Genomic DNA, 27,944 nt, shown 5'->3' with positions numbered 1-27,944 from the left:
CACTAAAGTACATGCAAGAATGAAAGATATTGAGTTAGTAATGATGGAAATATTGCAACTGCCCCATCCATTTGAGAAGTAAGTGTGGTGGAGAGAATGTACCTTTGTTAAATACTGAAAGAAGAATGCGGGTAGTGCCTAGTGGGTGCACCAAATCCTCCTTATGGTTACACTAACTAATTTATAGTAATACTAATGTCGTACATGTTGACCCTAAACCTAATTTTGCCTAATCATTATTCTTTTCGAAACAAATTGTCATTTTCCCCCCACTTTTCCTTGGATAAAAATCGCTGCTCTTCCTTTGTGTCCAACCTCACAATCACAAATCAACCAAAGCCTGAGTGCAATGGAGCCTCACATACTCAGTGCCAAACCATGCACCTTTTACTTATTCTCTTGCATTCTTTTAATCTTTGCTTTCCTAGCATCCTTTGCAAGTGCAGCCATTCACTACCATGAATTTGTTGTATGTCATAACTTGTTTATAACATCATGTTAATCTTGTCTTATTCCAGTGTCATACCTTCTTTCCTTTTTTATTAAAACATTTTCTTTTAAACAGATTGAAGCAAAGCCAGTGAAGAGGCTGTGCAGAACTCACAGTACAATTACAGTAAATGGGCAATATCCAGGGCCAACGTTGGAAGTGCGAGATGGCGATACTCTGGTCATTAAAGCTATAAACAAGGCCAGATACAATGTCACCCTCCACTGGTAATCTTTATACAATAAACTGTATATCATAAACCAATTTATAATCTAGACAACATTACTGTACTGGTGCTTGTAACTTGTATTTCTTCTGGCTTTGATCAGGCATGGAGTGCGACAATTGCGAAATCCATGGGCAGATGGACCCGAATATGTGACGCAGTGTCCTATCCAACCAGGGAGGTCTTACACATACCAATTCACCATCCAAAACCAGGAGGGGACTTTATGGTGGCATGCTCATAGCAAATGGCTTAGAGCGACAGTGCATGGAGCTCTCATAATATATCCTAAGTTGGGTTCCCCATACCCCTTCCCCATGCCCAAGAGAGAAATGCCTGTTATTCTTGGTATGCCCATATTTGTATATCTCACAGGGCTATGTTTTCGGTTTATATGGCATCATAACTCAAAGGAATTATAATGATAATAAACAGGAGAATGGTGGGATAGGGATCCGATGGATGTTCTAAAGCTAGCACTTTTCACTGGAGGTGCTCCAAATGTATCAGATGCATATACAATTAATGGTCAACCAGGCGACTTGTATAGATGCTCTAGCAAAGGTATGCTTTTACCATTCAGCTTCAGCTACTTCAACCACTCACCTTGCCAATTATAAAAAGTATTAATATCATAAAGCCTGATCGATATTACAAAAATGCAGAAACTGCCATGTATCCAGTGGAGGCGGGTGAGACGGTTCTTCTGAGGATCATCAACTCTGCACTGAATCAGGAGCTGTATTTCGGGGTGGCCAATCACAAACTAACTGTTGTTGCTGTTGATGCTAGCTACACCAAACCTTTCACAACAAATGTCATCATGATTGCTCCTGGTCAGACAACCGATGTCCTTCTCACTGCTGATCAGCCTCCAGCTCGTTACTACATGGCAGCACATGCCTACAACACCGCCAATGCAGCCTTTGACAATACCACCACCACAGCAATCCTTGAATATGAATCTGCTCACTACTCCGCAAAAGGAGGAAAATCTTTGAAACCGATCTTCCCACAGCTACCCGGGTTCAACGACACCGCCACTGCAACTGCATTCACTGCCCAGCTAAGGAGTCCTTGCAAGGTCAAAGTTCCCATTGAGATTGATGAAAGCCTGTTTTTCACAGTGGGGTTAGGACTAATCAACTGTAAAAATCCGAATAGCCCACGATGCCAAGGCCCCAACGGAACTCGCTTTGCTGCCAGTATCAACAATGTGTCCTTTGTGTTCCCAAGAAGTACCTCCTTAATGCAGGCCTACTACCAAGGTCAACCTCGTGTTTTCACCACAGACTTTCCACCTGTTCCTCCCATACAATTTGATTATACAGGCAATGTAAGCAGAGGCCTCTGGCAACCTGTTAAGGGAACAAAGCTCGTTAAACTAAAGTTTGGGTCCAAGGTACAAATTGTGTTCCAGGATACAAGTATTGTCACAGTTGAGGATCATCCTATGCATATTCATGGATACGACTTCTATGTTGTTGGGAGTGGTTTTGGTAACTTTGATCCCAAAAATGATCCAGCCAAATTCAACCTTGTTGATCCACCAAGGAGAAATACCATTGGAACACCTCCTGGTGGATGGGTAGCCATCCGGTTTGTGGCCGACAATCCAGGTAACATATAAGTCCTTTAATTCTTTCCAAATTAAACAGCTTCCATGTTTTGATGTCTGTTAATTACTAACTTGTCCAAAGCAGGAATCTGGCTGCTCCATTGCCATATAGACACCCATCTCCCTTGGGGCTTGGCAACAGCTTTGCTAGTTGAAAACGGAGTTGGAAAATTGCAGACTGTACAGCCACCACCACTCGATCTACCCCAATGTTAAAGCCAATATCAAACATCTATTAGTGTGAAGTGTTCCACTAGTTTCTGGCTGCATGCTCATTTCCTTTGAATATATTACCTGCAGTTGGTTTGAATGATTTATAGCTTGTGTTTATATGAATGTTATACGTCCTGAATTCCACAATTAAGCAAATGATTTGATATGATCTATGTAGTACTTCTAAGATTACACAAGGGGATATCAGATTATTATATTTGTAAACAAACCAAGTTTCTTCATTTTATACATAAAATCCATCCGTACAACTCGATCTCCATTTAATTCACTAGTTAATAAATAAGAGCTCATCTCAAACCTCCTACGCTCATTAACAATGAAAACAATATGATGGAACTAAATTTTATTGGAGAAGAAGCTATATATAGCTTTTTAAAACCACAAAATTCTATGGGCCGATAACATATTAGATAATGCCCAACTACGTTAAAGTAACAAATATTAGTTGATACAGAAGACCCAAAAAATTAGCACTAGAAGTAATAAAATTGTCTTAATTCCATTGGTTAAATGAAATAATATCAAATTTAACTCTTTTCTTGAGTATCATGTTTATTTTAAGGTCTTTCTTAACTTTCTCTATCAATAATGTCATTTATAAAGTTTAAATGTGTATTATTCCCTACAAATATAATGTATCTTATCATTTTATCCTACACTTAGAAAGGTATTATGCTTATTATGTGAACTAATTAAGAGGACTTAACATGGTTGAACTATAACATCTAAAAAAATGTAAGCCTCCACTCGTTGGGTTTTGATCCAATCTATTGTTTATTATTTACCAACACAAATCATTAGTATTTATATATGCAAGATTGATCCATGAAAATATTTATTAAATTTGTACTGAATGATAATAGATGAAAAATAACCTACTTGTGAAACTAGTACAAAGCTGAAGATGAAGAAATGCATGCATGGTCATTGACAATTACTGATAATAATTCATCTTATTATAACTTGATATGTATGATAATTAATTTGAAGAAAATAATTCATTTGAAAGATTTAAAAATAATTGTTGGAACTTTGATTATTTTTCTTGTTCTACTTCATGTTCGAACAATAGATAAAATAATAATTTTGATGTAATCAAATTTTTTAAGTTGATATATTTGATTTTTTGATAATATGACTTATGATTTAATCTTATGGAGCAGCAAATGAGGAGGTAATTTCGTGCTATAATGTATGGTGATCATTATCTTTGAATTGATTGTCTTGGAGAGGGAGGACATGAGTTTGAACTTGTGTGGATATCCATCTCTATCATTATCCTTATCTTTTAAAGTATTTGGAGCTGAGGAGCTTGTTTATGAAAATTGTTATTGGATAATTACTCAAGATGTTTCAAGTGATAAATCTAGTTTTTAGATGAGAGTTTAAATGCTTATCAAAATCAACTCGATGAATAATTGAAGGAGCCTATAAATAGACAACATGTTGTGTCCTTGAGAGACAATTTTTAGTATTTATTGTGCTTTTTTTTTTTATATTTCTTGTGATACTCTTTTTAGTATTTATTGGAGAGTTTTATTGATTGTATTGTGAGCTATTTTGGGATAGTGATTTGTAACAATTTGGATTTAATATTGGGATTGCAATTACCCGTTGGTGTAAGGATAGTTTGGGTTTTAGCAAATAGTTAATCCAGACAAATTGTGAAATAAAGTTATTCTCTAAGAAAGACTTCACAAAATTGGATTAGTGAATCCAAACTACATTAACAAATATTATGTGCTAATTATCTTCTTACTTTGCTTATTGCTTTACTTTTATCTCAACTTTGCTTGACAAAAGTTGAAGTTTTGTGTCCTTGGATGTCACTTTGTGAAAATTGTGTTTGGGCTTAATTAATTAGATTTGAATTAAGTTATTAAATTTAATGTTTGTAATATTAAAAGTATTGAGTTAATTAATTAGTTGTAACTTTAATAATTTGCAGTTTTAGCTTCAATAAAACGTGAAATTAGATAATAAACAAAATATAAAAAAAATTTTAAGAGACTAAATTAAATTAAATTAATATATGAAATATAAAATTGTTGGGGCCGAAGTCCGCAGCTGCTTAGAGGCTTCGCCTCTGCCCATTGCCCTCCCTAACACATGGAGCAAAGCCCATCTCCGGCCTGAGTTTGTGGTAGCTTGATATATCAAACGGTTGTCATCATAGTGTAGGTATTAATTTAAATTGAAGGGGCAAAATCATTCTAAGCAAGTGGACATATATTCCTGTAAGGTGGTGGTGGTGGTTGGTGGTCAGAGAGTGAAATAAACGGGACATTAAATTCATCCCTATAGTTGCATAGCCCCTCGAAATTATTAACCATCTTCTTGATGTATATATGAGGTAGGTTGGTCCAGTGTTAAGGCAAGGATATTCAAGTCCTGCCTCTGACACTGCCACGTTCTCCGGCCCTACTATACTTTTAAACCTACCTCCACCCCATCTTTAATCTTAACTCTCTACCCTTTCAAATATTACTACCACCATATATCCACTTCTTTATTTCTATGCCCTGCTTCTATATGCTATTTTTAAAATGAATATCGTAGTTGACGGATTTGACATTCAAACATATATGGTGAGAGAGTAAATGTTTATGAAAGTTCTTTTTAAAAAAATAGATAAATTAATCTATGCACATTAACCTAAGGTATATACAATATATATATAATTATCTAATATTCTGTCAGTTTTGTTCATTTTTATCAATAGAAACAAAGAAGAATTTAGTGGCTGGCTAACCCTTTAAATCCCTTAAAAATTTTTAAACTTTTATTTTGACAATTTGTGTTTGGCCCCTCAAACGTTTTTTAGCTTGATTTTTTTATATAATTTATAATTTTTTATATTATTTTGATAATATTTATTTTATTTTGATAAATTAATACAAAGTAGTATTTAGATATTAATTTGATAAAAATAATGTTAAATAATTGCAATATCTAAATTTGAAATAGTATTTAAATATTAGTTTAATAAAAATAAACTTAAATAATTGTAATATATAATACAAATTAAACATTTAATATATCTTGTTTTTTAAATGTTAATTTGGGTGATCAAGATTAACTCCAATTTAAAAATACCTTGTTCAAAATATAGATTACACCTACTTTGAATATATTTACTTTATATAAATATCTCGGCCTCCCTTATAAATATTTCTAACTTCGCTACTAAGTAAAAAAGGATAAATTCTTTAATAAAAATGATTAACTTGAATAAATATTTATTTAGTCATTTTTAAAATAAAATGTCTTGGCAATGCTTTTACTGGAGAAAGAGTATAAAGATGATCCCGTTGGTTGATTCAATACAGTTGCACCCAGTATCCCTAACTGGGATCAAATTGCCTAACAATGGCACTCAACTCAAAATAGAATTCAGCCCAACCCTGCACTTGGCTAACTATTAAATCTCAAAAGAAACCGGATATGTACATTAATTAATTAAATTCATAAAAAAATGGAACCTCACCATCATATATAATACACACCATATAAAATAATATATAAAAGAAAATTACTGATTATTTATATTATATGCATTTGCATGAAAACTGCAATTTATAATTATTAATTGCATCACATTTGCTTTAGTTAGAGTGAGATTTGATGTTTTGAAACAGTAAAGAAAGCGACGAGTCCGTGGTGTGGACGAAGTGTGAAAGGAGTCAACGTCCACTGAAACTAAAAGCCTGTAAGCCATTTAACTCAAATTATAAAACCCTAGCCACCAACATCTGTCACAAAACACAGTTTTGGTTTGAATATTGGTAAGAAAACCCCAGCTCAATCACTGCTCCTGTCTGTTGTCCATGAAAAAACTTGGTTAATGGCAAATAAAAATAATCAAAGCAATAAGTGGATAGGGTAAGGACGAGGACGAAGATGAAGACTGGACAACGACACACTTTTACTAATTATCTGCCCATGATTATTTATTTAACAGACATGCATGCATGATTGCTGCTTTGTAAATATCTAGATATATACCAATAGTAATTATTTTTCTAAAACATATACATCTTGATATAATGCATATTCGGATATTCATGTCCCAAAAACTCTTATGTGTTGGGTTTGGTTTGAGATGATTTTTGTCCTTTTTATAAAGACTTGATGATGTAACTAGAAACAAGACATAGCAGTATGGTACAAACCCTCCAGATGCTGTTAAAAAGAAAACAAGAGGCAGCCTTTTGAATAAAGCAAAAATCCTTTATCTCTCACAACAATTTCTTAGAGAAACGAGGATAAATCTAGAACAAAAAAAGTAATTATCTGCTTCGGACTTTGCAGATGAGATACCTCCAAAGATCACTCACATAGTCACATCCTTTCTTATTCAAAAGAAAATAAAAGAAAGAGTCAGAGAGTTATAATCTATGCAGAACCCAAGATATGGCATAATAGAATCCAGAATAAGGAGATACATACATACATACAGACATACATACCAACTTTGATCATTCTTGAAGCTACTACACCATATATTTACATATAGCAGGAAGAACCCATGAAACTCAGGATAGATAGCGCCGCAGATGATATTTCTGCAAAAAAGAAAGAAAGAAAGAAAGAAAGAAATAGCTTAGGCGCTATCCCTCCTGAGCTTTACAGATTCTCCCATACTCGGTTTGTAACGTCCAAAGAAGAGCTGGGTAAAGCTACCACCACTTGTCAATACGTCTCTAGAGACCGTGATATAGATACCTCAAAGCTCTCACATGATAAGGAAGGAAAGAAGATGGGGTTGGCAGCACGTATTTATATAAGGGAGAGAGCCACTCTCATTCAACGCCTAATTGGAGAACTATTCCCTCACGCTCCGTACTTCTACGTATAATTGTTTATATTATGAGTATGCATATTATTCATCTAATGAAAACTATAATTAAATTTGAAATTATTAATTAAAATTTTATGGGAAAGACATAAAAATAAACACGTGAAAATATAATTCAAATTTTATATAATAATACTTTAATTTCATATGAAATAATATAATATCACTTTAATTTCATTTTGGATTAATCCAAACTCAAAATACAATTCAAATTATTAGATAGAAATTTCTTTACAACTTTTAAAATAAATACAGTTGAAAAATTCCTCATAAATAGACAAAATTATTAATCCATTGTTAGAATTAAAAATTCAACATTACGCAATGCAAAATAGACGTAAAGCTTTTAAAATATAATCATTACCTTAACACAAGCTAAACTTTATCAAGTGATCTTTTAATTTAGTGCATGTGACGACGCCTCAAAGTGTTTTTCAGACAAAAGCCTTCTTCAATAACTTGAAGAGCCTGCTTGTATAAATAATCATACTGTTCTGTAGGATTGTCCAAATTCATAACATTCGAGAGACAAGTTACACGCTTGAAATCCTTTATCCAACGTGACAAAATATATTGATTCGGTATTTCAACATGAAGAACTGATAATGCATGCCTACACAAATAGCCTTTGAAATTGAACATATTACATATGCAATGCACTTCTGTTTTAACACAATTATAAAAAACTTCAAATTCGGCTACTTTTACAAAAAAAAAAAACATATTACATGTCACTCCATCACTGTGCTTTCACCAAAAAAGTATTGATGGATCCATTACTGCACACTTCTCTTGTATTAAAGCATGAAAACATTTCCTCCACTTTTACGTGGAATTTCTTGAATAGCAACTGTGTATAATTTAGACATTTGATTCTCATAGCAGCATCGATCTCGTTTTTATCACTGGTTCTGCATGTCTAGAATCAAAATCTGCTAGCTCTTGCCTCTTGTTTATGCTTATTCTGTAGTGCAAACTCGTATTTACTAACAAAATCAGTCAAAGTTGTTTGTCTATGCAGATAACCATAAAAAAAAATGCATTCATGCTCTCACTTCTCTGGGTAGTGGACATACCAGCAAAAAATATGCCTTTTTAAGTATGCAGGCACCTACTTTTGTGGCAATTCATACAATGATTAGAGCCATTGGCTTCCACCGAGGCCATAAATTTGAAGCATCTCATATCCAAGAATTTTCATCGTTGCCTCTAGTGCCAATTTAATTGACTCAAATTGATGATGTCCACTCAAATTTTGAGGAAGCTTAAAGCCTGTGATATGATTTAGGAAAAACTTCAATAATTGCATTTTCAATCGCTTTGCATTGATCAGTCATGATGGCAGAAGGATAAGAACCTGACATACAATCAAGCAATGTCTTGAACAACCAAATAAATGATTTTGTTGTTTCATTTGCAAGTAGCCCATGTAAGCACTAAATTTTTGTCCGACTAGAATTTGTGTTAATTTTCAAAATTTCAAAAAAAAAATTTTAAAAATAAAAATTACATTTTAACCCCTAAACTTTTCCTAAATTTCATTTTGACCCTTAAACTTTCTTTAAATTTCACTTAGACTCCTAAACTTTCATTAAATTTCATTTTAATCCTAAATTTTCTAAAAATTACGTTTAGCCCCAGAAGTTTTGCTGCATTTGTGATTTGGTCCTTCAGACAGGTTACGTGATTTGGGGCACCCACTTCCCAGATTTTCAGGCCACAAACATGGGTGGCTGCTCCTTCCCCACTTGCTACCTGCAAAAAAGAAGCAAAACCAACTATAAAAAGGAGTTTAAACTTCAAAAATCAGAGGACCCCCACGAATAAAAAAAAAAGAGAAGAAAGTTTCGAAAAAAAGAAAAAGGAAGGAAAAGAGAAAGAGGAGAAGAAAAGAAAGAGTATCGGCGTCGGAGGAGGTAGCGGCGGCGCAAGCGGTGGTGGAGGCTAGACTTTGAAGAAGAAGAAGGAAGAAGAAGGAAGAAGAAAAGAGGAAGAAGAAAGAAAGAAAAAAGAAAAAGAAAAGAAATAATAAAAAATATTATAACAGTCGGGTCAACCCGACCCGACCCACCTACGACCCGATCCGACCCAGCAGCCCAAGAAAAAAAAAGAAACAAGCCCAAAAAAAAACCAAAGCAAAAAAAAGCAGCAAAAAAGAAGAAGAAAGAAGCAGAAAAAAGAAGAAGAAAGAAGCAGCCCAAATGCAGGCCCAGCGCAGCAGCAGGCCCAGCAGGCCCCCAGGCCCAGCGCAGTAGCAGACCACCCACACCAGCAGGCCAGGCCCAAGCCAGCAGCCCAACCGGCCAGCCCAGCAAAAAAAAAGAGAAAAAAAGAAAAAGAGAGAAAAAGAAAAAAGAAAAAACAAGAAAAAAGAGGTTCAATTCGTGTAACCCGTTTGACGAAGCTCGTGTTTCGGTAGCTTTTCGGTAATTTCGTTTATTTTATTTTAATGCTCGTATTTTTATGTTATTTCGTTTTAATATTATTAGCATTTTATGCATATTTATATTTATATTTTTAATTTAATTTGATTTTTATTTTATTTTATTTTAAATAATTTTAATAAATAAGGCAACGAATCGATTTAACATAAAATCGTTGATTTCATCGCTATGTTGGGTGAATATCACCGGTTTGCGTTAAACTCGATACGCCCTTTTAAAAATAAAAAAAATATTCAAAAAATTGTAATTTCAATAATCCTCGTGCTTCAAAAAATTTTCGTGTTTCAAAAATCTTCGTGTTTTCAAAAATTTCGGTGTTTCAAAGATTTTCGTGTTTTCAAAAACTCCGGTGATTTTAAAAAAAATCGTTTTCTAAAAAATTTCCGTGTTTCAAAAATTTTCGTGTTTTAAAAATTTTCGTGTTTTAAAAATTCTCGTATTTTAAATTTTTTAAGAAAAAAATTGTGTTTCAAAAAATGTCTTGTTTTAAAAATTCTCGTGTTTCAAAAAATGTCGTGTTTTAAAAATTTTCGTGTTTTTGAAATTTCCGTGTTTAAAAATTCTCGTGTTTTAAAAAAAAACTTTCATTTTTTAAAAAAAATTTTCGTGCTTCAAAATTCTCGTGTCTTAAAAAAAGTTTTCATATTTCAATCGGATCACGACTAAATATTAAATGGAACTCGTATTTTTGAAAATTAAGACAACATGCGTTTAACGAGATACCAATTTTGGGCGTCGCGAGGGTGCTAATACCTTCCTCGCGCGTAACCGACTCCCGAACTCTAATTTTCTCTGGATCTTCACGTAGACCTAAAATTACCTCTTTTTTAGAAAAGTTTAAAAATAAATTTTTCTTCTAAAAAGAGAATTTATTAGGTGTCCGATCACACCTATGAAAAAAGATCGGTGGCGACTCCCTTTTCAAATAGATCGAGATTCTGTTTTCAAATTTTCAATATTTATTTCGATTAGCGCCCGTGCCCAATTTTTAGGTCGCTACAGCTGGCGACTCCACTGGGGAAAGCCTTTTTGAGAGTCGTGTCTGGAATTAAACATGTTTTGTCAAAATTTTCAAATTTCCTTGTTCAAAGTAAATATTTGGTCGTGATCTGAAAATCTCGTTTTCAAAATTCATGCATTTGTATCGTGCTGTAAATATTTCTTCTAACTTGCTTATTTGGTTGTTTTTCAGTTTTTAATTTTTATGGTTTTAATTTTGGTTTAGTTTCTTTAAGTGAAACGTAAAGGTTTATGAGTTGTTCCCCACACACCATGCACTTGTATTTTCGCATAACATGAGCTCTCTACCCGGGCTCCGTCCGTTTAAGTGAAAGTAAACGCTACGCCTTCGTGAGTTAACTCGTCCCTCCGCACAGGCTAGTGAATACTTTCGGGTTACATATGATTTATGCTTTCGTGAGTTAACTTGTCCCTCCGCATAGGTATAAGTAAATGTAACCCCTCGAATTGAACTCGTGAGCCTGTGATAGGCTATGACCGAGGCTCCGTGTTAATCTTAATAGATGATAGTACGGGCAATTCGAGTACCTATCTAGAACCAAAACCGCATATAATGAACCATACGAGCCACCTAACTAGAGCCATGCTGAACCTTCGTCCGTTTAGTAGTCACCAAAATAAGTGCACGGGAGGAACGCCTCTTACCTTTTGCACTTTCGCTTTCTATGCAAGGGAATCGAGTCCATTGGACCAAGTGGCTTAATTTGTTAGATTTTCCACAATTTTTATCTGATCATATGTGTTTTGCTAACCAATGTTGTTTGTCTGTATTTCTATTTTTCATCATGCATCATATGCATCTTGTTAGGAAAGGGTTGATTAGAGATTGGTTGCCAAAAGGGGTTTCTGATAGAGGAGTCAATTACACGAGTGACCGAAACGTTGTGTAATAGACTCTTTTGATTAAAGAAATGCCTAAATAGGGGCTATCTTGAAATTAACACCAATTTCTTGCATTTCTTTCATGACTAACAGTCATTTGACATTCATGCATTCATTCATTCATTGCATATTCCATACTCGTTCGCTGAGGTTAAAACATACAATTCGCTAGTTGTGCATACCATACGGGAAACCAGGGACATTCCACGGAAAATTGCCTAGCCTTTAACAGGAGAGTTCAAGGACTAATTGATGCGGGTATCCTATGATTCGATAGTACCAGTAATGCAACTGGGAACCCGTTCCCTAACCATACCGAAGGGAATGTGAGCACAGTGGGGAAAGAGGATGAATGGAAGGTTAGAAGATATGTGGCAGAAATAAGGACGCCTCTGCAGAAAATCTGGGAGGTATTAGTTAAGAAAGGATTGCTCTGTCACTCTGATAGAGTTTTTGGAGAAGAAGGTCAAAGTTTTTGCAATTTTCATGGGATTGTTGGGCACGACATTCAGTCGTGCGAGGACTTTAAAAGGTTACTTCAAGACCGGATGAATAATAAGGAGATCAAGGTCCTTAACAAGAGTGAAGATGCCAATGAAAGAGAAGTATGCGTCTCTGATAGCCAATCATCAGGGCCCCCTTATAATGCTGATCGACCGTTGGTAATTTATTACGACGCGATGAGAGAGCCATTGAAACCACAGATGGTAATTGAAGTACCATCTCCTTTCCCGTATAAGGACAACAAAACAGTACCGTGGAGATATGATGTTAATATCGTTACACCGGAAGTTGAAAAGTCCAAAGCCATAATTGAAGATGTTGGGGAGGTAGGTCATTTTACTCGAAGTGGACGATGCTATTCTAAAGAAGTTGAACCGGTAAAGAAAAGTAGCAACTCGAAGTAAAAAGGGAAAGCAGTGATGCACGAGGTCGAAGTCGAGCAAGAAATTCCACCCATGCAAGAAACTAAAAAGCCTGTGAATGAGGAAGAAGCTCAAGAATTCTTGAAATTTATTAAGCACAGCGAATATAGTGTGGTGGAACAACTGAGCAAGCAGCCAGCACGAATCTCAGTTCTATCTCTACTGTTAAATTCAGAGCCACACCGGAATGCTTTATTGAAGGTGTTAAATCAAGCTTACGTGGCCAACAACATATCTGTCGAAAAGCTTGATAGGTGGGTAAACAATCTGAATGCGGACAACATCATCTATTTTAGTGATGATGAGATACCGCTAAATGGTAGAGGTTCGGTGAAAGCGCTGCATATCACGACCCGCTGCAAGGGCTACATAATACCGAACGTACTCATCGATAATGGGTCAGCATTAAATCTTATGCCATTGGCTACACTTTCCAGAATACCGATAGATTTGTCCTACTTAAAGCCCTGTCATTCCACGGTAAGGGCATTCGACGGGACGAGGCGTGAAGTCATGGGAAAGATCGAAATCCCTTTGGAAGTGGGCCCCTACATCTATGAGGTCGAATTCTAAGTCATGGACATTACACCCTCTTATAACTGCCTTTTGGGAAGACCTTGGATTCATTCTGCTGGAGCAGTCCCATCATCCCTCCATCAAAAAGTGAAATTCATCATGGATGGCTGTTTGGTCACAGTCGAGGGCGAAAAAGACATCATCGCATCTATCTCTGCTGATGCGCCATACCTGGAAGTAAGCAAGGATGCAGTGGAATGTTCCTTTCGATCCCTTGAATTCATCAATGCCACTTTCGTCGCTGAGGGAAATAGAATTCCGATGCCAAAACTGTCGAGAAATACCAGAATGGGTGTCAAGTTGACCGTAGGAAGGGGAGCTCGTGCGAGAAGAGGTTTAGGGAGACATCTGCAAGGAATAGTGAGGGCTTTAAAGCCAGTGCACCACAAGGCCCGATACGATTTGGGGTTCCAGCCTGACATGCGCCAAAGAAGAAGACAGTGGAAGAAGGATCAAGAAAGAAGAATTGCAAGAACTTTGGGCTGAGAACCAGAATGGGAACCAATAGAGTACCCTCATTTGTCAAAAACATTTACATCTGCGGGAATGATGTACCCTGGACAAGAGGATCCACGAAACATGCTGGGATTAATTGAAAAGGATTTTCAGAATGTTAGTATAAATGTCATTGACAAAGAAGCTGGTGCAAGTAAAGATGTCTCGAGGATACGCCCTTGCCCTCCTGGTTTCATGTTGAACAATTGGATTGCTGAGGAGCTTCTTGTAGTTTATAAGCCTTCAGAGTAATGCCAAACATCAACCTTCTATTGTGTCCTTAGATATAATAGAGTTCTTTTGTAAGAGTTTGCATTCGCTCTTTATCATTTAAATGAATTTCAATGAAGATGTATTTTGTCATGATTTTTCGCATTATCACTAATTTCATAATCATTTTCTCATTTCATAGCCTATCCTTACATTTGCCTCATTGCCATGATATAACATTTTGTTTGTTGTTTCCAATACTTGGATGTCCCCCGATAGCTTCCTTTTCCATTCAACTTTCTGGTGCTCAGATATTGACGACATGAATAAGCCCGTTACGAATCTTGAAATTGATGTTGAGAAGGCTGTTTGCTTAGGAGAATTTGAAGCCGAAGAAAATGCTGAAGATTATGTCTCGTCTCCTGAATTGTTAAGAATGGTGGAACAAGAGGATAAACAGGTTCTGCCTCATGAAGAATCTGTAGAAACAATAAATTTGGGCACTGAAGAGAGGAAACAAGAAGTGAAGATTGGGACTTCTATTTCAGAAAGTACCAGGTGTAGTTTGATCACTTTACTCCGCGAATACAAAGATGTTTTCGCGTGGTCATACCAGAACATGTTAGGGCTAGATGAAGATTTAGTGGTCCATAAGCTCCCATTAAAGCCAGAATGCAAGCCCATCCAGCAAAAATTAAGACGGATGAGGCCCGAAATGCTGTTGAAAATAAAAGAGGAAGTCAAGAAGCAATTTGACGCTGGCTTCCTACAAGCCTCCAAATATCCAGAATGGGTGGCTAACATAGTCCCGGTACCAAAAAAAGATGGAAAAGTACGAATGTGCGTGGATTACCGTGACCTGAATCGAGCAAGCCCAAAAGATAATTTTCCCTTGCCACATATTGACACGTTGGTGGACAACACAGCAAAACATTCATTGTTTTCTTTCATGGATGGATTCTCGGGGTATAATCAGATCAAGATGGCTTCTGAGGATATGGAGAAAACTACCTTCATAACAATGTGGGGAACGTTCTGCTACAAGGTGATGCCATTCGGGTTAAAGAATGCTGGGGCAACATATCAGAGGGCTATAGTGACGTTATTCCATGACATGATGCATAAAGAAATAGAGGCCTACGTCGACGATATCATTGCTAAATCTCGAGGAGAAGAAGAGCATGTAATGAACCTCAAGAAGTTGTTCGAAAGGCTGAGAAAGTTTCAGCTAAAGCTTAATCCAGCCAAATATACATTCGGGGCTACCTCGGGAAAGTTGCTAGGCTTCATTGTCATTGAAAGAGGTATCGAAGTTGATCCAGATAAAATAAAAGCCATCCAAGAATTACCACCTCCGCGCACGCAAAAGGAAGTTAGAGGATTTTTAGGGAGATTAAATTACATCGCCCAATTTATCGCTCAACTTACCAACCAATGCGACCCAATCTTTCGGCTTCTTCGAAAACATAACCCGGGAGAATGGAACGAGGAATGCCAAGTGACCTTTGATAAGATAAAACAATATTTGTCCAGTCCTCTAGTGCTAGTACCGCCAACTCCGGGAAGACCATTAATTTTGTATCTGACAGTGTTCGAAAGTTCAATGGGTTGCGTACTGGGACAACATGACGAGTCAGGAAAGAAAGAAAAGGCGATCTACTACCTCAGCAAAAAGTTCACTGAATATGAGGCAAAATATTCGTCCGTTGAGAAATATTGTTGCGCTCTGGTTTGGGTAGCTCGGAGACTCAGACAATATATGTTGTATCACATGACATGGCTAATTTCAAAGCTGGACCCAATAAAATACATGATGGAATCGCCGGCACTATCAGGAAGAATGGCACGATGGCAGCTCCTCCTTTCGGAATATGACATTGCCTATGTAAGTCAGAAGTCAATAAAAGGGAGCGCAATAGCTGACTTCTTAGCAACTCGAACGACAGAGGAATATGAGCCTTTAAGATTCGATTTCCCAGACGAAGAGTTAATGTGCATCACAAAAATAGAATCCGAGTCATCAAAAGAGAAGTCATGGAAGATGTGCTTTGATGGTGCGTCAAATGCTTTAGGGCATGGAATTGGAGCAATCCTGGTATCACCAGACGGGAATCATTATCCGTTCACTGCAAGACTGAACTTCTTCTGTACCAATAATATCGCAGAATATGAGGCCTGTATCATGGGGCTTCGTGCAGCTATCGAACGAAACATCGAGATCTTGGAGGTGTACGGGGACTCAGCCCTAGTGATTTACCAAATTCGTGGAGAATGGGAAGTGAGGGACTCAAAATTGATTAAGTATAGCGATTTAGTGGCTGGATTGATCAAGGAATTCAAAGAAATAACTTTTCATTACTTCCCACGAGAAGAGAACCAACTGGCTGATGCCCTAGCCACTTTGGCTTCAATGTTCAAAGCAAGTAGAGAAGTAGAAATAATGCCCCTCAAAATGAGTATATACGAGGTCCCTGCACACTGTTGTAGCATTGAGAAAGAAGTAGACGGACGGCCTTGGTTCCATGATATCTTAGAATATATCAAGAATCAAAGGTATCCCGAACAAGCGAATGAGAACGATAAAAGAACAATTAGAAGAATGGCAGCGGGATTTGTTCTTGATGGGGATATCCTGTATAAAAGAGGAAAGGATCAGATGCTTTTGAGATGTGTGGATAATGTTGAAACCAGAAAAATACTTGAAGAGGTCCATGAGGGAATTTGCGGAACGCATGCCAATGGTTTCAATATGGCCAGAAAGATCATGAGACTCGGTTATTATTGGCTGACAATGGAAAGTGACTGCATCAATGTTGCCAGAAAATGCCACAAATGTCAAATCTACGGCGATAAAATTCATGTAGCCCCTTCACCCCTTCATGTCATGACTTCTCCGTGGCCTTTTTCTATGTGGGGCATGGATGTCATAGGGCCAATTTCTCCAAAAGCTTCAAATGGACATCGAATCATTTTTGTGGTTATCGATTACTTCACAAAATGGATTGAAGCCGCTTCGTTTGCCAATGTGACGAAGACTGCAGTGTGCAAGTTTTTGAAAAAGGAAATCATTTACCGATATGGTTTGCCTGAAAGAATCATCTCAGATAATGCCACGAATCTGAATAATAAGATGATGAAAGAAGTGTGCGAGCAGTTCCAAATAAAGCATCATAATTCCTCGCCCTATCGCCCAAAGATGAACGGGGCTGTTGAAGCAGCTAACAAGAACATTAAGAGGATCATTGGGAAAATGACTGAGACATATAAAGATTGGTACGAGAAACTTCCATTTGCTTTGTTTGCATATCGTACATCTGTGCGAACATCTACGGGAGCAACTCTTTTCTCTCTAGTCTATGGAATGGAAGCTGTGCTACCTATCGAGGTTGAGATCCCCTCTCTGCGAGTATTGATGGAATCAAAGTTAGAAGAAGCAGAATGGGTTCGAGCTCGATATGATCAGTTGAACCTCATTGAAGAAAAACGTCTAAGGGCAATTTGTCATGGGCAAATGTACCAAAAGAGAATGATCGCAGCCCATGACAAGAAGGTACGACCAAGAGAGTTCCATGAAGGAGAACTCGTTCTGAGAAATATTCTCCCAATACAAAAAGACCTGCGAGGAAAATGGGCACCAAATTGGGAAGGACCATACGTTGTAAAAAAGGCATTCTCAAGAGGAGCTTTAATCCTTACCGAGATGGATGGGAAGGAGTTACCGAATCCGGTGAATTCGGATGCGGTGAAGAAATATTATGCTCAAGATGAAAACCCGAAAAGGGCATCTTAAAAAAAAAGGGGCGAAAACCCGAAAAGGGCGTCTTGATTAGTACCAAAAGATTAGGATGAAAACCCGAGAGGGCGTCCTAATGAAACAAACCTGGCGGTCGAATGATAGGTCAAGTAGTGAGACTACAGTATTTGAAGCATTTCTGAAAGCTCGAAATTTTCTACGCAAGAAGCCATGCTCGAAAAGATTATTGATTGAGGAACGTGGAAGAGTTCATGTGTTGAATATCTAGAGCATTTACATCCGTTGAATACGAACTTTTCTTTCTTTTTGACATTTTTACTCTCATTGGTTAACTTTCTTTGTTTGCCACACTTGAAATAAAAGAATATGAGATATCCTTTGTGTCCCTACCTGACCATTTTCATGCATCTCATTATGTGTTTATTTAATGATAAATAGTGAAATGACATACTCTAAACAAAAGAAATGTCAAGCATTACCCGGATAAGAATTTGATAAGTGCAAGATCTTCAAAGCAAGAACAAAGTTTAACCAAGGGCAAAAAGGGTGATATCTGAGAAACGTCGATTACTCGTAAAGCTCGAAGACAGGTATAAGGCCTGAAGAGAAGGTCGAGAATCAAAGCAATGAACGCAGATCCTCAACAATCATGGCGAAAATGACATACGACCAATATGCTTAAGGAGCACTGCATAATCATGTAGGCATAAAGGCATTTAAGACAAACATGTGCATATCATGATGACATCATGCATTGCATATACAGGTAATCCAGTAAAGCAAGAAATCTTGAATGAGAGTCGCACTGAATCAAAGGAAAAGATACCCGAGTTCTACCAAAGAACTGGTTTTGGTATTTTGATGTTTAATATTCATGCTTTCCAAGGAAAATCAACTCATATTGCGAGAAATGAGTTGAGCCTCAAGACACGTTGAGGTATTTTTAAATTTTTTAAAAAAAATCAACTCATATTGCTAGAAGTGAGTTGAGCCTCGGGGCACGCCGAGGTATTTTTAGTTTATGTTTTAAATTGACTCATATTGCGAGAGGTGAGTTAAGCCTTTTAATTTTGTTTTTCAAAAATCAACTCATATTGCGAGAAATGAGTTGAGCCTCAGGGCACGCCGAGGTATTTTTAGTTTATGTTTTAAATTGACTCATATTGCGAGAGGTGAGTTAAGCCTTTTAATTTTTCTTTTTCAAAAATCAACTCATATTGCAAGAGGTGAGTTGAGCCTCGGCTCACATGCTGAGGTATTTTCAATTTATGTTTTTTTTCAATCTATGCTTTTCAAAAATCAACTTATATTGCGAGAGGTGAGTTGAGCCTCAAGGCACGTTGAGGTAATTTTCAATTTCTGCTTCTCAAAATTCAACTCATATTGTGAGAAATGAGTTGAGCCTCAAGACACGTTGAGGTAATTTCAATTTTTGTTTTCAAAATTCAACTCATATTGCGAGAAATGAGTTGAGCCTCAAGACACGTTGAGGTAATTTCAATTTTTGTTTTCAAAATTCAACTCATATTGCGAGAAATGAGTTGAGCCTCAGGACATGCTGAGGTAATTTCAATTTCTGTTTTCAAAATTCAACTCATATTGCGAGAAATGAGTTGAGCCTCAAGACACATTGAGGTATTTTCAATTTTTGCTTTTCAAAATTCAACTCATATTGCGAGAAATGAGTTGAGCCTCAAGACACGTTGAGGTAATTTCAATTTCTGTTTTCAAAATTCAACTCATATTGCGAGAAATGAGTTGAGCCTCAAGACACGTTGAGGTATTTTCAATTTCTGCTTTTCAAAATTCAACTCATATTGCGAGAAATGAGTTGAGCCTCAAGACACGTTGAGGTATTTTCAATTTCTGTTTTTCAAAAATCAACTCATATTGCGAGAGGTGAGTTGAGACTTTTAATTTCTATTTTTCAAAAACCAACTCATATTGCGAGAGGTGAGTTGAGCCTTTTTCTGTTTTTCAAAAATCAACTCATATTGCGAGAGGTGAGTTGAGCCTTTTAATTTCTGATTTTCAAAAATCAACTCATATTGCGAGAGGTGAGTTGAGCCTTTTAATTTCTGTTTTTCAAAAATCAACTTATATTGCGAGAGGTGAGTTGAGCCTTTTAATTTCTGTTTTTTAAAATCAACTCATATTGCAAGAGGTGAGTTGAGCCTTTTAATTTCTATTTTTCAAAAACCAACTCATATTGCGAGAGGTGAGTTGAGCCTTTTTCTATTTTTCAAAAATCAACTCATATTGCGAGAGGTGAGTTGAGCCTTTTAATTTCTGATTTTCAAAAATCAACTCATATTGCGAGAGGTGAGTTGAGCCTTTTAATTTCTGTTTTTCAAAAATTAACTCATATTGCGAGAGGTGAGTTGAGCCTTTTAATTTCTATTTTTCAAAAACCAACTCATATTGCGAGAGGTGAGTTGAGCCTTTTTCTATTTTTCAAAAAATCAACTCATATTGCGAGAGGTGAGTTGAGCCTTTTGTAAATTCTGTTTTCAAAAATCAACTTATATTGCGAGAAGTGAGTTGAGCCTTGGCTCACGTGCTGAGCTATTTTCAATTTCTATTTTTAACGTCTAGTTTTAAAGAGTCAATTCATATTGCGAGAAATGAGTTGAGCTCAGGATCACATGCCGAGTAAAGAATAAAGATTGGACAATTGAACAAAATTTAGTGCTTTTAAGTCTTTGCACTATCCTTGTTTCACAATGATGAGCAAAGAGGGGCAGTTGTAAGCACTAAATTTTTGTCCGACTAGAATTTGTGTTAATTTTCAAAATTTCAAAAAAAAATTTAAAAAATAAAAATTGCATTTTAACCCCTAAACTTTTCCTAAATTTTATTTTAACCCTTAAACTTTCTTTAAATTTCACTTAGACCCCTAAACTTTCATTAAATTTTATTTTAATCCTAAATTTTCTAAAAATTACGTTTAGCCCCAGAAGTTTTGCTGCATTTGTGATTTGGTCCTTCAGACAGGTTACGTGATTTGGGGCACCCACTTCCCAGATTTTCAGGCCACAAACATGGGTGGCTGCTCCTTCCCCACTTGCTACCTGCAAAAAAGAAGCAAAACCAACTATAAAAAGGAGTTTAAACTCCAAAAATCAGAGGACCCCCACGAATCAAAAAAAAAGAGAAGAAAGTTTCGAAAAAAGAAAAAGGAAGGAAAAGAGAAAGAGGAGAAGAAAAGAAAGAGTATCAGCGTCGGAGGAGGTAGCGGCAGCGCAAGCGGTGGTGGAGGCTAGACTTTGAAGAAGAAGAAGGAAGAAGAAGGAAGAAGAAAAGAGGAAGAAGAAAGAAAGAAAAAGAAAAAGAAAAGAAATAATAAAAAATATTATAAAGTCGGGTCAACCAAACCCGACCCACCTACGACCCGACCCGACCCAGCAGCCCAAGAAAAAAAAAAGAAACAAGCCCAAAAAAAAACCAAAGCAAAAAAAAGCAGCAAAAAAGAAGAAGAAAGAAGCAGAAAAAAGAAGAAGAAAGAAGCAGCCCAAATGCAGGCCCAGCGCAGCAGTAGGCCCAGCAGGCCCCAGGCCCAGCGCAGTAGCAGACCACCCACACCAGCAGGCCAGGCCCAAGCCAGCAGCCCAACCGGCCAGCCCAGCAAAAAAAAAGAGAAAAAAAGAAAAAGAGAGAAAAAGAAAAAAGAAAAAACAAGAAAAAAGAGGTTCAATTCGTGTAACCCGTTTGACGAAGCTCGTGTTTCGGTAGCTTTTCGGTAATTTCGTTCATTTTATTTTAATGCTCGTATTTTTATATTATTTCGTTTTAATATTATTAGCATTTTATGCATATTTATATTTATATTTATATTTTTAATTTAATTTGATTTTTATTTTATTTTATTTTAAATAATTTTAATAAATAAGGCAACGAATCGATTTAACATAAAATCGTTGATTTCATCGCTATGTTGGGTGAATATCACCGGTTTGCGTTAAACTCGATACGCCCTTTTAAAAATAAAAAAATATTCAAAAAAATTGTAATTTCAATAATCCTCGTGCTTTTAAAAATTCTCATGTTTCAAAAATCTTCGTGTTTTCAAAATTCTAGTGTTTCAAAAATTTTCTTGTTTTCAGAAAAAATTTTCGTGTTTTATAAATTTCCGTATTTTCAAAAAAATCATGTCTTTCAAAAATTTTCGTGTTTTCAAAAAAAATGACCGTGTTTCAAAAATTTCCGTGTTAAAAAAAATCTTCGTATTTTCAAAAAATTTTCGTGTTTCAAAAATCTTCGTGTTTTCAAAAATTTCGGTGTTTCAAAGATTTTCGTGTTTTCAAAAACTCCGGTGATTTTAAAAAAAATCGTTTTCTAAAAAATTTCCGTGTTTCAAAAATTTTCGTGTTTTAAAAATTTTCGTGTTTTAAAAATTCTCGTATTTTAAATTTTTTTAAGAAAAAAATTGTGTTTCAAAAAATGTCTTGTTTTAAAAATTCTCGTGTTTCAAAAAATATCGTGTTTTAAAAATTTTCGTGTTTTTGAAATTTCCGTGTTTAAAAATTCTCGTGTTTTAAAAAAAAACTTTCATTTTTAAAAAAAATATTCGTGCTTCAAAATTCTCGTGTCTTAAAAAAAGTTTTCATATTTCAATCGGATCACGACTAAATATTAAATGGAACTCGTATTTTTGAAAATTAAGACAACATGCGTTTAACGAGATACCAATTTTGGGCGTCGCGAGGGTGCTAATACCTTCCTCGCGCGTAACCGACTCCCGAACTCTAATTTTCTCTGGATCTTCACGTAGACCTAAAATTACCTCTTTTTTAGAAAAGTTTAAAAATAAATTTTTCTTCTAAAAAGAGAATTTATTAGGTGTCCGATCACACCTATGAAAAAAGATCGGTGGCGACTCCCTTTTCAAATAGATCGAGATTCTGTTTTCAAATTTTCAATATTTATTTCGATTAGCGCCCGTGCCCAATTTTTAGGTCGCTACAGCCCACAACCTAACAAACTAGATTGGCTGTGATGATTTACTCCAAGGCATGTTATATATATTTGTCAAATATGTTGTATCAAAAGTCACTACATCTCCAAAACAATGATAAGCAGCTCTTGACCTTGCATCTGCCCATGTGTCACATAATAAAAGTTTGAATCTTTCAATTGCATCTTGGAGAAGTCATTATATAAAGCTTGTGCATCTCCTCCCTCAAGTTTCAATCGCTTGTATTTTCCAATATAATTCAGGGCATCTTTTTCATCAAATGATAACCTCCGGCCTCTACGACAATTGAATGAAATGATTTGCTTGGTCTAATTCCAGCATCACAATGTAGCTGTAATTTCTTTTTTATCTCATCATCCAATTTTTTGTGTGATCTATAAAATCGAGCACTAGATGGAGTTGGCACATGATTGTGATCAATATGTATCATCAAGAGATTCAAACTCCATAACGACACAAGGTACCGCATGTTCTCTTTTCTTTGGTGTCATGTCACCTCAAGAACATATGGTGTATCACTTGGTTGGCTATTTTCAAGTAAAGTCTACATGTATCCTTAGTTATAATCCAATTAACTATTGTTTTTAATAAATATTTTCCATACTTCAAAAAAGAAGTTGAATATTTCTCAAAATAATTAACACGACGTAGAATTACAGTTTCTTGAAAAATATGAGGAGTTCTAATTTATCAACATTGAATTTAACCTAATTTCTCTCAACTACCGCTAGTCACGTGAGATGTGAGTTGTTGGGATAGAAATGTGTAGGACAAAGAAAGAAAAGAAGATAATAATAAGACCCACAAGAAAAAGATTCAAAAGAAGGCCAAACAAGAGCCATTCAAGCTCCATTGGAGGTTGTACTCATGAGAGAGAACATATTCATAATGCAAAAACAAAGAATGTAGGAAGTTAGAGGAAAAATGTAGTTTGGTTCGGAAATTTTGAGGTTTTAAATTCGAGTCTCACATTTTGTAATTATGTGAGTTCTTTTTAATCTAATTAGTCAATTCATTGTCAAATTATTTATTCAATTTTATGCTTGTAATGACTAATTGTATTGGAATTATTGTAATTAACTTAAAAAATTATATTTATATATATTTTTATTAGACAACATAATTATCTATTAGATTATGTCACGTAAAATATATATATACTTCGGAAAATTTTATTCATTGAATAAATCATAAGTGGTATGGTAAAATATTTGTATTTAAATTTCCACCAATATTGAGATTGATTCTTAGTCGCTCAATTTTATTTTTTTTGCTACTTTATTTAAGCTAAAAGTTTTATCACATGTATATGAGAGTAGAAATTACGAATATAAAATATATGTGTGTTTAAAAATAACATATAAATAATAATAAAATATAAGGTTTGAAAATAATAATAACACATATGATCAAGAATATTAAATACATTTCAATTGCTTTCTAGATCGTATTGTCAATTTTCTATAGCTAGTTAAAATGTTGTCATGTTAGGTAATATTATTTAACATGTTGTCAAAATGTTATCATGTTGATGAAAGAAAAATTCAACATTAAAAATAGTCATAATCTTTGGTTGAAATGGTAAGAAAAATATTTTATATAGATGTTGGTCACATGGGTTCAAATACCAACATATGTAAATTTTATATTGGTTTTATAAAAAAATGTAAAAAGACAACAATACCATTGTAACTATATAACTTATTTCAAATATGTAAGAGTAATATAATAGTTTCTAAGTAAATTGGTATTCAGCTGACTTGTGACACCAACGTAGAGTTTAAATAATAATATAGATATTTTATATAAAATAATAAAAGAACTAGAAGATAAAATTGCTATTATAATATAATACTTATCATTATTTAAAAGATAATTTTAAAGTCTTTTCTTGATTAAGTTAGTACTCCGTTAACTCTAAACACTAACTTAACCAAAAGTTTAATAATAATATAGATAAAATATATAACATAGTTAAATATCGGTTAAAAGTTTTAAATAATTCTACTAATTAATTTTTTTATAGTAATTTTATAATTGAGTTAAATACTCTCTTTTAATTATAATATGTGAAAACTCTTTTAATTATAATACTTGTAGAAGTATAAATTTATTATTACTATTTTTGTACAACTGTGATCTAAACCTAGACTATTGTTAGAGAAGGTGAACACTCGATCAATAAATTAGATTGAATGTAAAGTAGTGGACTTACCTTCTTCATCTACCAAAATTCATTTTTGTAAATTAATAAATATTTATATTCAAGTATAGAAATATTGTGTTAAAACTGAAATTATATTTTTGGAGACTTGTGCATTTATTATTTAATTTTTTTATTTAAATTCAAGTTCAATTCTTAACATCGTTAAAATTAGGGGCGAACAAAACTTGATTTGATTAAAAAAATCGAAAAAAAATATCAATTTTTGAGTTAATTGAATCGAGTTATTTGATTTATTTGAGTTCGAGTCGAGTTAAATTTTACAATTCAAATAACTCAAATAATTTGAATAACATATTGGTATAAATGCCCCTTTTGTCCTTGTCGATTTTGAAACTAAGTAAATTGTTCTCTCTCAACAAAAAATTACAAAATTTTCTAAAGAATATATAAAGAAAGTTAAAAATTTTTAAAATTTTCTAAAATAATAACTTTGGGACCTAAATAAGGTAATTAATGATTCAAGTTTATCGTACTAAAGTATCTTTTTTTTTCTTTGAAAAAGTTTTCAAATATATATGATTTTAAATTTATGTGTTCTAATATGAAATTAGTTATATTGTAATAAGATTTTAATTTACCATGTTTAATTTTTTTAATTTAACTCACACAATTTTACTCGATTCAACTTGACTCAAATTTCATTTCACTTGACTCGATTCGAAAAAATTTCAAACTGAGTTAGGATGATAACATAAGACTCGTCAACTCAAAATATTTTCACTCGATTTGATCAACCGCTCACCCCTACTTAAAATTATTTAGTTTAATTCATTAATGCAACATTTTAAAATAAAAAAAATCACTTTGTACTCATATAACAAAAAAAAATGTTATAATAGACGAAAATTTTAACATTGTAATGTAGGGAATAAATTATTAAAAATAAAAATAAAGAGAATAAATTTTAAATGCATAAAGAATAAAAAAATTAAACATAATTTAACCAAAAGTTTATTATAATCAAAAGGTTATTTTATCATTAATATTGTTAGCTTTTTTTTTCAATTAGACAGTTTATTTTGTTGATATGACATGCACATTTTCGTTTCAAAATAATGAAATTTAAGATTAATTTTTAAAAAATTTTAATTTTTAAAAATATATATTTGAAAACTTTCTTGATCGAACTTATTACAATGTTTTTAGTTGGACTGTTATTTATTTATTAATCATCAAAAATACTATTTCTATTCAATTTTTATCTAAAAGGGTAATTGGATTTTTTTTCACTTTCAAATTAAAAAAAAAAAGTGAATTTATTTTCTTTTTTGAACACTTTATTATAGATATTTTTATTATATTTATTTTTTTGGCACAATATTTTAAAAGATAGTGTACTTCAACGTATTTGAACTTATGGTCTCTTACATTAATAATAATGTTAATATCAATCGAGATAAAAGTTAATTAAAAAATAAATTTATTTAATAAGTAAAAGTTAAAAAGAAAATTTTAAAAATTAAGAGAAAAAGGAAAAGTTAAATGAAAATTGAATTAAAGGAGGCAGTATGGGATGGGACCAATTATTGAAGAAGGCAGACACAAAATTAAAAGCTTTACAAGTATGTCAGGTCCGACACACAAAAAGACAAGGGAAATGGGTAAGGATACGAAAATACGATATCTCATTTTAAGTCCTTAATGTTCAGAGAATATGTATTGGATACAAGAATAACCTTGAGTTTTTCCCATCCAACAATCATCTTTCATGCCATATATATTTAATATTTTTTAAAATATTAAAAAATATATAAAATATAAAACTCAAAAAAAGTAAAACATTTATTTTTAATATTTATTACTTCAAAAATAAAACTCTCATAAAATTTTATTATTCTATTTTTGGAATTTAATCTATATTGCAAATTTTCAATTACATTGTACTGGAAAACATTGCTTTTATAATAATTTTACCAATTTTATCTTCCATTAACCAAATACCTCTTAAAATATATGAAGAACGGTGTGTATTTATTTGAATTTAACCAAATGCTCCAAATTACTGTTCATGATTATAAGCATTTGAATTGAAGTTGATGAATGTAGAATTTAGCAGAGGTAAAAAAATTTTATTTGGAGCACTGTTAATTGTCTATGGTTATATGGTAAGGGTTTCGGCATCAGTATACATGCTTCAAAAAATAGAGTTACTAGTAAGATGATCATAAAAAACATAAAATAATTATTAAAAATGTTGAGAGAATAAATAAAATAATAAGTGGGATTTTGAAAGAGAGAATGAGTGATGCCCAAAAAGAGAGGTGTGAAATAAGTGGGGTGGGGGTGGGGGTGGGGGTGGGGGTGAGGGTGAGGGTAAAGAGCAAAGCTGACAGGTGGGTGTAAGAGAGGGCAGAGGGGCCTAGTCATTCTTCTGAGTCAGAGGGGGATGGATGGATGCCTCGGCACTTGCACCATGCATTTCAACAATCAATACCCCTTTTCCTAGACCTGTTTCTGTTACATTAGGGGTTTGTGTTTGGACTTTTAAGTCCCTATAGCGATAGCCTCTTATTTCGCCATTATAATATACTCTTTTATTATTTTTCTCGTGTTGTGTGTAGAAAGAAGGTGTCAGAGTCTCAGGTCCCCAGCTGGGCTTCTCCAGCTTCGAGGAAGGGGGCCTTTACCGTTGCCTTGGGCCTTAATTTGTCTCTTTCTTTCCTTTTCTAGTTCTGGATTTCATTTATTAAAATTTGGGGACACCAATATGAATGCTCTCAGCAATTCAATTAAATCCCCTGTTTTTCTTTAATAATATGTTTCTCCACTTGGAAAAACCAAAACCTGGTCTTTTTCGTCATATTTCTCCTTTTTATTCCGTTTCTTACAACTTCTTCATCTGCCTCCCTAGTCCGACTCTGACACAACAAGTCAAATCTACCATACATCCTTTTTGGCCTGTTTTGGGATCCTGGGTCCTACCCCTGCTTCCTCTCATTGGAGATCAATTTAATGTCCCTTATATTTATAAATTTATTCCATTAACTTATTCGCTCCGCATCGTTAAGT

At 34.4% G+C, this 27,944-nt stretch overlaps 1 protein-coding gene and 1 long non-coding RNA gene across 2 annotated transcripts; one reads left to right on the top strand and one right to left on the bottom strand.

The window, feature by feature from the left end:
* The first annotated feature begins 306 nt into the window (after window positions 1-306).
* Window positions 307-2,794, top strand: LOC107893635 (laccase-13). Its single transcript, XM_016818678.2, has 6 exons — window positions 307-469; window positions 566-717; window positions 820-1,064; window positions 1,152-1,280; window positions 1,382-2,335; window positions 2,420-2,794. The coding sequence occupies exons 1-6, from the start codon at window positions 350-352 to the stop codon at window positions 2,548-2,550; spliced, it is 1,731 nt and encodes a 576-aa protein (XP_016674167.2). The 5' UTR covers window positions 307-349; the 3' UTR covers window positions 2,551-2,794.
* Window positions 2,795-6,090: 3,296 nt separating this feature from the next.
* Window positions 6,091-7,342, bottom strand: LOC107893622 (uncharacterized). The gene is made up of 2 exons (XR_001682891.2): window positions 7,038-7,342; window positions 6,091-6,916 (listed from the first exon to the last, which is right to left on the bottom strand). It is a non-coding gene; the product is annotated as an uncharacterized lncRNA (long non-coding RNA).
* Between the last annotated feature and the right edge of the window lie 20,602 nt (window positions 7,343-27,944).

The sequence above is a fragment of the Gossypium hirsutum genome, chromosome A08, assembly GCF_007990345.1.
Source record: "Gossypium hirsutum isolate 1008001.06 chromosome A08, Gossypium_hirsutum_v2.1, whole genome shotgun sequence".
Lineage (NCBI taxonomy): Eukaryota > Viridiplantae > Streptophyta > Magnoliopsida > Malvales > Malvaceae > Gossypium > Gossypium hirsutum.
Note: the sequence above shows the minus strand (reverse complement) of the source record. Positions and strands in the feature narration are given on the sequence as shown.

Coding starts and splice junctions, on each gene's coding strand:
- LOC107893635 (XM_016818678.2), top strand. CDS start 350: ATGGAGCCTCACATACTCAGTGCCAAACCATGCACCTTTTACTTATTC. Junction 470..565: donor TTCACTACCATGAATTTGTT/GTATGTCATAAC, acceptor TCTTTTAAACAG/ATTGAAGCAAAGCCAGTGAA. Junction 718..819: donor TACAATGTCACCCTCCACTG/GTAATCTTTATA, acceptor GGCTTTGATCAG/GCATGGAGTGCGACAATTGC.